General features: G+C 49.1%; 1 protein-coding gene across 8 annotated transcripts in view; it reads left to right on the top strand.

Annotated features, from left to right (window-relative positions):
• The window catches only part of ZC3H7B (zinc finger CCCH-type containing 7B), a 49965-nt gene extending 45499 nt beyond the window's left edge, over window positions 1-4466 (top strand). For all 8 annotated transcript variants that reach the window (XM_064453580.1, XM_064453617.1, XM_064453590.1 and 5 more), the window contains exon 23: window positions 341-4466. In XM_064453580.1, coding sequence (XP_064309650.1) covers window positions 341-533 — 193 coding nt within the window. In that variant the 3' untranslated portion in view covers window positions 534-4466. The remainder of the gene's footprint in view (window positions 1-340) is intronic.
• The last annotated feature ends 8336 nt before the right edge of the window (window positions 4467-12802 follow it).

Raw genomic sequence — 12802 nt, 5'->3', positions numbered from 1 at the left:
GTTTTGGTTAGAGAGAAGGCTGTCTCTTGTGGCTGTTTCCTGGCATTTCCTCTCTTGTGTGGTGGTTTCTCCTCATCCTTGCTGGTCCAGTTCCAGCTCATGTCGTTTCGTTCTGTTGACTAAATCGCCTCATAGACATTGCTCTGTTCAATGTTCTGTTTCTGTGCCCAGCCTCTGTGTTGCCTTCCCCAGCTGCATGTGGGTTTGTGTCAGAATTGCCTTGGCCTTAGAAAGGAGAGTTTGCAGCATGTTTTGGTGGGCGTCAATCGAGTATCCCAGACAGGGAGCTTGAAACCCTGTCCTGGGGGTGCCCTTCTGATCGCGCTTCTTGTGCCGGCAGGTTCCAGAAGAGCAAGAGCTGCCCTGAAGGAGAGGAGTGTCGCTATGCCCACGGCCAGGACGAGCTGACGGAGTGGCTAGACCGGAGGGAGGTGCTGAAACAGAAACTGGCCAAAGCCCGCAAGGATATGCTGCTCTGCCCCAGGGATGACGACTTCGGGAAATACAACTTCCTATTGCGGGATGGTGTATAGTAAGGGTTACGGGGGGAGCCTGTTGGCTGGAAAAACACGGGGCGGGTTTTCTGAGAGTGGCAGTAGCAGGGAGAGCGAGATCTGTGTCTCGCAAAGAGAACTTTTTATTTTCTTTCATTTTAAGATTATGAGACGATGATTTATTAGTGGTGAATGAAATCGTGAATTTGATTCTCTTTGGCCAGCGAACGCCATGCTCACTGAGTTTGTGATCTGTCTTCTCTCTCTTCTTTCCCCCAAATTCTCCTTCCTATCCTCCTTTCTGTTTTCTTTGTCCTTCATTCAAAGGAATGAATCCATTCTGTACTTGGCTGTGAATTGGAGAATTTCTTTTTGTGTCATTCTCCTGCCCTTCAGTTGGGAATGTGGCTGCAGAGGTCCAGTGGGCAAAGCTGAGAGAAAGGGCCAGATGTGGTGAAAAGGTGACCATGAAGTTCATGTGCTCCTCTTCTCAGTGCTGCAGAGGAAGCCCCACTTACGCTGCTGCAGCTGGCCTGCTCTCCTGGGAGTTCAGTACCAGAAGAATTAGGAATTGAGGTGCAAAAGAAGGAAAACCACTAGATGTGGCTTAAAACATCTAGGCTTAAGCTCCTGCTGTCTGTATTGCCCTGAGGCATCAGCTGGTGCTGAGGAGGGTAACAGCCGTCTGGTACAAAGAGTGTAGCTAAAAGCAGCAAAATAATAGAACTGCTTGCAGCAGCAGGAACTGGATTGTAGGTGACTTCAGACTGTTTCAGCTGACTGTACCCAGAAAGCAAACTGGTGACTCCTCATTAGATGTCTGTCTCAGTATGTGATAGGTATTCAGGGTGGGTAGTTTTGGTTTGGTTTTTTTGCCTGGTGTGACTGGTGCAAGTAAGACTGAAGCCATCTAGAAGGTGTAGTGGAGACTGTGACACACCCTGTGTCATTGCAGTCCACACAGCAATATCAGTCAGGAGGAGAAGGCTGTAACCAAAAGGAGCCTGTGTTTCTGTGTTGCCTTGTGTCCTGAAGAGAGTGAGGGAGGTAATGGGGTTTCCTTCTTGCTCTTTAAATTGCGTGTGTTACTGGTTATTTAGAGCTGTGTTTTACCCTGCACTGCCAGAGGAACTGGGTGGGGACCCATTTAAAAGGACACCATCAAGCAGCATGGGCGATGCTTTTCTGACAGGAATCCAGCTGGAAGGGCGGTTAGCAGCATGGGAGGTCCAGCCCCCTCCGTCTCAGAGTCGGGGCAGGGAGCCTGCAGACACACAGTGCAGCCAGGATGCGACCCAGGGCAGGGACTGAAGTGGAGAGTGAGTGGCACAGCGGGATCCAGCCACATGCCTGCTCCTGTCCCACCTGATGTGTACCCTGATGGGGTAACCAGTGATATTGAGCTCTGGGCCAGGATTTTTGGCTTTTAGAGTGGCAGCGGTGAGAGGCAGTACTGCTCTGTATACCAGCTTTGTCCTTTCTGGTGGTCTCATCCTGTAAGCAGTTAACGTGTGGCCTCTCCTGAGCTTCCCTCTCCTCCTCTCTTCTGCAGTCCAGCTGTGCTCTGCAGGTTTGCATGCATGGATGGCACCATCCATTCAAACACAAACACATCTCCCTCCTGGCCTCCACGGGGGATGTCTTTTTCATACAGAGTTTCCCAGGACAGCAGGCATATGTGGTAAATACAGTCTGGCCATGAACTGCTCAGTGCTTTGGCATTGCTGGGTCCCCCTTTTCCCTTCCTGCTCCCATACCCTTGGAGTTTCCAGCTTCAAGAGAGAAGGGATGCGGAAATAGAGGAGATGGGGAAATGCAGGAGATGCTGTGGGGGCAGCTGGCACCTCTCTAAACCAGCCTGCAGGCAGGTGCATCAGCAAAACTGGGGTAGCTACGACCCAGGAGCAGTGTGCTGCATGCTGGTCTTGGGTCCTTCCAGTGATACTAGGTGCTCCAAGTAAGCTGAACGTGCCTCTGAGCTTGTTTCCCCTCCTTTAAAATGTGTATGGTGGTCACCAGTTTGGTGTGACCCTCCCTTTTTGGTTGTACAGCACCTTGAGATCTGACCTGGAAGGGGCCAGGACCGTAACATCAGCTGATGCACAGATGGTTTATGAGAGATCTGGGAGAACTGGTCTGGTGAGGGAAGTGGTTGTTTCCACCTCTGCCCACATATGGAGGGGAGGAGGAGGAGATGAGGAAGGATCTGTAGTGCTGTGGGGAGAGGGAGCGGCCAACGCAGTGTCAGCCATGGCAGTTTTTGAATGGTCAGGTGCCGTATTTTCTCCTCTGCCTTTTGCTGTAGCTGCCCAGATTGTACCTTCCCCTGGGGCTCCTTGTGCTCAAGTGGCCAACTTTATAAACAGAAAGAGACGGGGGAGGAGGTGAGCATCAGCTCCTGGGTTATCTTGTTCTGCTCTTCTTGGGCAGAAATGCCAAGGGAGTGAATCTGGATTGGGGAACAATGGAATGGGGGGTTTTTATTATTTTTAAAACAAATCTGCATTTCTAGTGTGACTCTAGCGTTCGCTGCGCTGTGATTTCTCATATGATAACTTGTTTAGGTTACAGAGTGGGTCACTGTCCCCTCTCCCCTTCTCTGCGATGAGAGCCAAGCTGCTCAGCTGGGCTTCGGAGAGACAGAGCGGGACTGAGGCGGGGAGAGGGTGAGCGTGCGTGAGGTGAGGGAGGCCCACGGTCACGGGGGTTGCATTGAGTATCTCTTTTTGTTTTCCCTGGTATGATAACCTGGTCTGTGGTGTTGCAGTACTTTGTCAACAGACTTGTTTTAGTGTGTATATATGTGACCCCTCCCATAAAGCATATATACACAGGTATTAAATATATCGCTCTATATAATATTATATGTGTGTGGTATCGAAGGAATCTTTTAAATGAGGTAAAGGAAAAGGACTCGGGCCAGGAAACGCAGCATCTCCAGTCTAAATATGAAGACTTTTATTGGGGTTAGGGAAAGGAAAATAACAAAGAGGGGAGGGTTTTATATAGATAGGTATAAATTTTGAGATGGGACAGGTTTCCCTGTTCACATTTTTGAAACCCCCTAGGATGTCCTCGCAGTCCCATCTCAGTGAAAGACTATTGTACTGCTAACTAGCGAGTAAAGTTTTAATGATAAGGCTTTGCTTATATTATTTAAGGAGACATTGTGAAAGGCAGGAAGCTTCACACTTGACTTCCCAGGCTCGCTTTTTCAAGCCAAGAGGGTTTTCTTCAGCACATTACGTACTCTCAGCAGAACTCGGCACTCACAGTTCTACAACAGATAAACCACAGGTTGTAGGACTGCTTTAGTGGTGCATTTACAAGGCCCCTGTGGTAACTCTCTTTTCTTCATTGATGTGAGGGAAAAAGAAAATTTTGCAGCACAGAACCAAATCCAAGGATTATTAACAAAAGAAGCAATGTTTTAATTTTATAACAGAAGAAAAATCTCATATGCTCTAAAATAACCACAGGCGCACACTCACACAGGGTAGAGACTTTGATTCGGATCAACTTGTTAAATGCTAAAGGACTTAGTGAAAATTTTTTCCCAAATCCTTAGGTAGGGACAGGGATTTAAGTGACACTGGTGTTGGAGATAACCCGGCCTTTACAGAGGGAAGTAAAGAAACAAAAAATACCCTACTTAGCTTGTATGAAACTGTATGTCAAAAATGAATGGCTTTTAGCAAGTGAAAGGAAAAGATAGCAAGGGGATGCTGCAGTTCTGAGCTGGGTAGTAATGATTTCGAGTCCTTTAATATGTCTTTGTATTAATATAATTTAAGAATACCACGCTTTACTATTAAAAAAGAACTTAGTATCTTTCATAAGGTCTAGTATCAGGATAATAATGTAGATGTTTTAACAACATTTTTTGTTTTGTTCTTAAATAAAAAAGAAAAAAACAAACTTGCTTCTTTTAGCCTTTGTAATAGAAAATAAAAGTGTGCACTTTAAACCCTCTCCTGATCCAGTGTGTGTCTGCATTTTTCAAATAGCCCGCAAAGGCTTTTTATCTTGGTTTCAGGTTTCCCAGCTGTAAGGAGGGAAGTAAAGGGAGCACTTCAAGCATTGGATTCCTTTTGCTTTCTCCCATCCTTAAGTATAATCTACTGCTCTTCTGGCCGAGTGGAAAATTGCCGATGTGTGTATTAACAGATTCTGCAGTTCTTCACCAGACGCACAGTGCTGGTGAGCTTAAGTGTCTTTAAGATTTTTTTTTCTTTCCCCCCAAGCACCAAGAATCTATGCGCTTTCCATTAACACATGGTTTCAGGTCTTTGGGTAACCCATGTTTTGAAACCTCCATTAATCATGTCTTGTAATCACCTTCATCCAGAGGTTGTTCCGCTGTGTAGGCTGCTCTGTTCAGCTGGGTCAGCCAGGCCATTTTTCCTACCAGCATGCGCACCGCCAGGGAAAATGCCCGTAGCTCTACCCACCAAGTCACGTGCACCTTGGGCCATGAGAAGCATCTGTGCAGATTCCCCCTGACAAAGATCCTGTGTGGTGAAGATCACACCTAGGGGAAGAGGTTGGTGTGAAAACATTTATTAATAAAACTGTTTATTTTTCAACTCCATCATGATGCAGATTAATTTGGGATTCTTGATGAACCCAAAACTGGAGATGGGGCAAAGACAAGGGAGTCCCATGGAGACACCCTGCTAGTGCTGTTTAAACTGGTAGAGTGACCAGAAGGTCATATCAAACGAGACCTGCGGAGAGGAGACCTGTTATGTGTCTCCCCGGAGAGGCCTGAATTCAAACCTGTAGTGAAGAGGGAATGAGGAGACCAATGCACTCTTCAGGAGCATCTATTGAGTATGTACAATGTGAGAGGTGTTAGTTTTACCCTCCAAAGATTATTGAGGCCATGCTGGCAAGCATGAGGGTAGCTTTTCCAGTACGACGGAGACCAAAACTGTCAAATTGCGAGGCAGACAAAGCATGAGCCGAAAACCAACAGTACTAACACTGCAGTGTTTTCCTTGCAGGTTGGAGCCTCAGCTGTAAACCCTCACCAGTGTTTCCTCGTTGAAGAAAATAAGCTTGTATTTTGAAGAGATATGATGTGGTATGATATGATATGATTATGATATGATGTGATATGATTATGATATGATATGAAGAGAAAGGAGTGGTGACTTCAGTATTCATGTCCTTGGAACTTCAGCAGACATGAAGGCAAGGGGGAGAGCCCCAGGTCAGCCTGGCAGCTCCAGGTCCGATGGAGGATTGAAATGAGTAGGGGATGAGATCCCTGAGAAGTGGGAGGAAGGCTTCCTACTGAAGACCTGTAACTCCATCACACAGCAGCCTGGCAGAGGGAGTTTGCCTTGCAAAGCATGTAAGCTGCAGATGGGATTCCTAAGCAATTCTGTTCCTGAGTGTGACTGCCCACACTATAGGGAAACATTGCTGGGCAGTGACAGCAGGTGGTGCAAATGCTGTCATCGCTCTTTATTGTGTTTGCTGCAGCCATTGCAACCAATAACAGGGCCATGTTTCATTGTGTCCTGTGCACAGAGAGCAGCGGAGAGTTCCTGCCCTGCATGAGGTAATGCTGTAGGGCACTTGGAGGGAAACAATTGGGCAGAAAGCGATGTCCTAAATAATAAGAGGCCTGGATGGGAGTGACTGGTGGAAGTGGAGGAGGAAAGGCTGCAGGAGCACCGGCTGGAGCCACCAGCCATTTGATGTGAGGCAGAGGAAGGTGCTGAAGAGACTTGGTTGGGTGCCTGTGGGTGGCTCTGGGCAGAGGTCCTGTGGACAGCCCTCTTGGGGCTTCGTGGAGGGCTGTGGGCACTGCTCAGGAGCTGGGTGCCATGTCTCATCCAGCCTCGTCCCTTTCTCCCCAGGATGGGAGGGGACAAGACAGGGCCCATCCATTCCCAATAACCTCTCTCCCTTCCCAGCTGGATTGTCGACTCCTCCCCTTTCTCTGCAGTTCCCTCTCCAGGCAGGAGCAGGAGGCCCTGGTGCCCCCAGGGCAGGGGCGGTGTTTCCTGAAAGCAGATCCAGGTGCATCAAGGACAGGAGCAGGGATCAGACAAGATGACAGCTCCAGCTGACTCCTTCCCCACTGCAACAGTCCCAGCCCTGGCAGCTCCTGCAACTGCCCCTTTCAGGGGTGTTCCTCTCTGCAGTTTGGCTTATGGATGGTAGCACCCCAGAAAACTGCTTTTTTCCTGAGAGCCTCAGGAGGCACAGACATAGCAGAGAGTCCCAGGAAATGGGGTTATTCGTTACTATCTGGATTAATCCTCCCAAAAAATGACATTTAGCCACAGCTGGGATGGAAATATCTAAACCCAGATGCCAGAGTAGATTTGGGTGGCTTGGAACCAGCAGAATACTCAGTGCTGGAGGTGCTCTTTGGTGCATTTTCCTTGTCCTCTGTGGGTTTCCTCTGTCTGCCTTAGCTGTGGGTTTTCAGTAGTGCTGGGGCCCTCCAGGCAGACGGTCAGGAAGGATGAAGAGCTGCATAGTTTCTGTAATTGAATACCAAAGCACGCTCCCCTGTCTGTACCCCAGCAAAGCTGAGACACAGAGGAGAAGTCCTGCTTCCACGGGAGTGAGATGGCCTCAGTTTTCCTCAGCCAAACGGCTCAAGGATAACTGCAACATAGCTGGACATTTCCCCTGGGAGCTGTGGTGGGGATTCAGTACAGAAGTGGTGTTTCAAAAGAAGCGTGCAGTAGGCTGGATCTTCTCCTGTTTGAGACCATTCATATCTTGGCTGTTGGGGATCAGCAGCAGCAAAATTGCCCAGGCTTCTCAGAGGATCAGTTGTTCTATTTCAGCCCCCATGCCTTCCCCAGGCTCAGCTGACCCCTGTATTGTCCATCAGACTTTGACCTCTTAGGCCATGATGCTGCAGGACCCCTGCTCCTGCCACAGGCCACGTCGTTCCTGGGAGAGGTGAGTGAGCCTGGGAAGGGATGGCCAAGAGACAGCTGAGCTCCCTACAGCCAGCCTCTTTTTGAAAAGGGAGCAGCCAGGGGAGCATGTATCTTCCTCACTGTCCTACCCAACGGTCTCTCACAGACTGTGGCAGAGGCCCAGCAATTACTGTCCTTGGATTTCCCCATCCTGCTTTAAACACCTTGGTTTTTTGCTGCTTTTAGCACACCCTGGGCTCTGCCTCCTGCCAAGGCTTGCTCAGAGAGCTCCCAAAGCTGGCTCTGCCCAGGCTCCCAGAGCTTTTCCGGAGCAGGGAAATGCACAGAGGCAGCTCTAGGTGTCCTTCCTGCCCAGGGCAGTACAACTTCTGGTGATCCCAGGAGTCTTCTCTCACGTTTTCTGCCTGCCTAGCACCTAGTTTTCTGGCAAATGGCACCTCACAGGGGAAGGCCACGTGCAGAGGAGCAGAGCTGAGGTGAGCCCTGCTGCCACGTGAGCACCCCAAGAAGGGGGGCATGTCTTGGCAGAGGGGGTAGGGAAGCAAAGCTCATTAGCTTTTTGGCACTCAGTTTGGGGAATTAGTTTTTAGAAATCCTTTTGCCTCAGGCGGAAGGTGCAGGTGGTTCCTTCCACTGAGCTGCACCACTCACTCAGGGATCCTGGTGCTGCTCCTCCACACAGGGAGACAGGCACACATGTACACGTATGTATGCACGTGTATGTATGCCATACCCTGCCTGGGGAGGGGGCAGCCCCTTCAGAGTTGGGAAGGGGGCTCCGCGCAAGGCCTCATCAAGCCTGTGTGCCTGTGCCCCATATTGATGCTGTCAAAAGTACCTAAAGGGTCACACACCCACATTTCAGGTGCCAGGCAGGGTCTTTAGCCAACACAAACCCCAGTCCCACTTCTACCACCCTCAGCTCTCCACCCTCCCACGCTGGCTTCATTGCTCCTCCTCCCACCTTCTTTTCTTTTAAAGTAATCTGCTGTGAATGCAGACACCCTGTATTTGGCCACAGCCTTCCCTGCTGCCACCATTCTGGGTGTCCTTGCAGCTCCATAGACATCCGCCACCACTAGCAGCAGCATCTTGACCCCAGAGAAGGCAAGGTGATGGGATGCAGGGCAGGCCTCCTTTCAGAAACAGCCACAGTGAAACTCAGCCAGCTGGTCCCTTCCAAGGTGAAAAAAATTCCCTATCAAGCCTAATGCACCATGCTAATAAATAGTTAAATCTGGAAGCTGGCAGTGGAATGTGCATTTGTCCCAGGAGCTGCTATAAGAACAAAAAAAAAATATTACGGATGTCTGCAGAGAGGCAGGGACTGACCTCTGGCAAAGGGTTTGCTTGGATAAAAGAAGAAAGAGGAAACCACTTACCAAGCTGGGTTTGTTGCAAGAACCAAACCCCGTGGGTGGGCCTGGAGCTTCCACACAGACCGTGAGGAGTAGGTCTGATCTGTGGGACCTGCAGCAGAAGACATCCTCGCGTGAGGTGATCTGGAAATTTCTGAGTAATGGCTGTGCTGCTAAGGTGAATGGTCTCAGGTGACTGAAGAAAAGAAAGCTGTTTCAAGAGCAGCAGGATTTGTAAAGATTCTAGAGATTTCTGCAGGCTTTTGTCCTTATTGCCAGATACACTTTAGGGGAGTAACCTCCCTTGTCTGCCACCACAAAGTCCCCTCAGTACTGCTGGCTTCTGCCTGTCCCCTCACTGTTGTCTGCCAGGGGCAGGACATGCTTTGGGGTGTTGACTGCCAATGTATGGGCCCCAGATCAAACACAACAAATAACAGTAGGTTTTCTCTCTGAGGAGGCTATTAATTGGACTCTCTTCTTCCTAGCTTATCTTTCAAATAGAATAAGATATTTAAATATATTTAACCCTTTGCCAAGGTGGGTAGCATGTTCTGGGGGAGGGAGGGGTGGATGGATGGATGGGTAGATAATACTGTTGTGTAAGCTTTGTGTGCTTAGAAAATCAGACAAAAATGTTCTTTATTTTCTAAGAGGACACATTCCATTAGATTATCAAGCCAAGCTTTCAACCCATCAGAGGAAGCTGAGATAACAGCAGTTAGTAATAATAACCAATAATGCCTCTCTTTGGTCAAACGTCACTGCAGCTGGAGGGTTCCCCATGAGCTTTGCTTTCAGATACATGTAAGAAACAATGATGTTCCCTTCTATAGTGGTAGCCTCAGAAATCAGTGTGCACCCAGGTGCCACCAGCAAGTACAAGACCCACAGCAACAACCTGCAGGAGTTTCTGACTGAGGCACCCAGGCGTGCCACCAACTCTTGTTTCGGGGCCAAGGGTGGCTGCAAGACGCCACCCTTGCAGTAGCAGGAGGGCAGGCAGTGGAAAGGCAGCTCAGAAGCACCGCAGCTGTGGCCCTGTGAAGGAGTGGAGGGAGCATTCCTGGGGCTGAGGGCAATACAGCAGCTTGGAGAGATGCAAAAAGAGCCCCCTCGCCCAGTTCCTTGTAATGAACAGGGTTGTATCAGAGGTCTGAATGCCAAAAATTATTCTTTGGGGTCTCAAACTTCCAGGAAGGCTGTAACTACTGATAACACCTGAGCAGCACTGTTCTGCAGTTGCTGGTGTGCTTTGGGCCTGAATGGCAGACCTCTGTGGAGAGATCCCTCTAAAGACAGGAGTAGAATTAGGGTTTTTAAAAGAGCCATTTACATGGCTCTGGTACCAAGGGCAATACCTGAGCACTGCAGACAGGTGAAGGGGTCGGGTTAGGGGGTAAGGGGACAAAGGACAAGAATTTGGTTGTGCTTAAAAAAAAAGGCAACTCTTTGGAATGATAATCTAAAAGGAGGGAGAGCACGGACCAAGGCAAACCTTGAGGCACCCCTTCTCCTCTCCTTGGGACTGCGTGCAGCCGTGGCACTGCTGAACACACTCCTTGGGCAAATGTGCCGAGGGGCCCGGCCAGGACTGCTGGCCGGTGTGGGTAGCTGCACCAGGAGACCTACAGAAAAGACGTCCTGCCCTCTGCCATTTAAGTTGGTGTTTGTGCCACCCACGTAGGGCCAGCGTAAATTGACTACGGCTAGTCGAGTCTGTGAGAAAATGTGCTGTTAAGGGCTGACTGGGCTTCTGAGTGATAGAGCAGAGCTGCTGAGACCTCCACTGACATGTGATTACAATAATAATAAATAACCATCTGATCTGGTAACAGCACAGCCAGCACAAATGATGCAATCTGTGGCCATGCCTGCAGCTTTCCAGAGCTGACATTTCAACTCCATGTGCTAAAGCAGCTCAAGTGCTCTCCATGGCGGGGACACAAGGGCAGACAGATGCTCTGCACTGCTCTGACTGTACTCCATAGTACGGTTTCTGCTTCTCTGGGGCTCAAAGTCAGGGCAGTGTGGCTGCATCCTGCTAGCGATGTTACCCAAACTCTTCTCCTTGGCAGTTCGATTTACAGGGATTATGAATGAAGGACACAGTGTTGGCAGGCGACTTTGTGGCCATGGCAAACACAAGATGAGATATGTGCTCTCGGATCTCTAGACAAAAACTTGTAAATGTCCATTGCAGGTTAATAATTCAAAATGCTAAGTGACGATTTCCTTTCAAGCAACTTCTTCATTTTCTCAAGCCATAAATGTCAGTCAATTGCTGCAGCGGCTGCTGTGAAGTCTTTGGGTACCTCCAGACATGCAGTCAGATGTTTGTCCAGCTTTCAGGACGAGTGTGAACCTGGGGTAAAACCAGGAGGTCCAGCTGCACCTGGCATTGGGCAGCTACCACATTCCCAGCCACTTTACCTTGCCATCATGTGAGGAGAAGCAGGCCTAGGCATATATGACGGTAGCTGTCCCAAATATTAGCGATACCTGGCGGGAGTGAGTTACCCCACTCCCTTTGCCTTGAACAGCCAGAATGGACTGGAAGATTTTGGGAAAGGACATGGACCTCCTGGTTGGCTGGCTGTGCTCCAGGAGGGAGAGATGCAATCACTTCTCTTGCTCCCAGCAGCCAGAATCCACTGACCTTTGAGAATGCCTGCAGGGTTTGTTGGCTATCTCCAGCTTTGGGTGGCTGGAGGACACCTTAACGGGCTGGGGTAGAAGGGGACTGTTCTCCCTGAATGGCTTCACCACCAATGGTTATCACTGCGTTATCACTGGCTGTTTTCTTATGTTCTCTCTGGCAAATGGGGGGACCAAACCACAGGGAAAATCCCAAGAGGTTGTAATGTAGTTGTATCATAATTAAGAATTCTACCAAAGCACCTACTGTGTTACTTCTGAGCCTGACTAGATTGGGATCTAGATCATGAAACTTCCCCAGCTAATTTGAAGTGCCCCACTGCCCAGCCTACCTAGGTAATTATTTTGGTTTGGTCTCTATTGGGTTAAATCAAATGCATTTCCTTATGGGATCAAACAGAAACACCATGCTGTTGGGAGTGAGCAAAACCCTACCAGTTTTTAAGACTCTAAATGCTGAGCCAGTGAAACGCTTCACTTGAGGCACAAATGACTTTACGCAGGCCATTTCCATGCTTAGAGCCACCATGGTTTTGCTGGGCTGTCCCTGAGAGCTGGGACTCACAGACCAGTGTAGGAATACCTGGTTCCTATCGACTCACGCTGGTGCTGTAAGCCTGATCCTGGCAAAATGTACAGGAGCGAACAGAGAAATAAAGGCACTTCTGTTCTGGTTATCACATCTGGCAAAAGAGAAGACCCCGGCACATGTAAGATGCTCCTTCCCAAGCCAGACCCTGATAAAGAAGATCAGACCTTTATCCTCCTGTCTCCAATCCATCCTCTGTGCTAAAAGACTTCACTAACAGGAGAAGAGGGACTTTGCATGCTCAACATCTTACTTAACTAGCTGTTATCAGAGTATTTGCAGGGTGCATGAACTTTCTTGCCTTACCTAACTGCTCTGAGAGGAGGCTGTCGGCTTTCTGATAAAACTCTGTGTCACTTAAGAAAGGAAATTCTGCATTTTGGGAATGATGCACACTTGGTAAGAAAGATGCCTTATGCTGTTATCAATACTGACCTAGGAGGGACATGCAGTAAGTGTTGCGTCATATACAAATACTGACACTATCTGCATCTCAGAGAACTGTAATGTCAGCAGGCAGATGCAGACAGTGCACGTATCTGCGTGGGGCAGCCTGCGTGGCTCGGAGCTAGCTCCTCAGATCTTCCCCAGAGCCCTTCAGAGGATCCCTTTGCTGTTGCATTTGCAGCCAACATGTGTGCCCCTGGCAGCGCTTGCTTGCTTTTCCCCCCCGCAATGTGTATATTTGTTATAACACCTTGGGAAGGAAAAGGGTGCTGCCTTTGCAAAGTTAGATAACTGGCCCAGTTCTTTGCTGCCGGATTGGCTGTGAGAGGCCCTGTAAAACCA

This window comes from Phalacrocorax carbo, chromosome 1, assembly GCF_963921805.1.
Source record: "Phalacrocorax carbo chromosome 1, bPhaCar2.1, whole genome shotgun sequence".
Taxonomy (NCBI): domain Eukaryota; kingdom Metazoa; phylum Chordata; class Aves; order Suliformes; family Phalacrocoracidae; genus Phalacrocorax; species Phalacrocorax carbo.
Note: the sequence above shows the minus strand (reverse complement) of the source record. Positions and strands in the feature narration are given on the sequence as shown.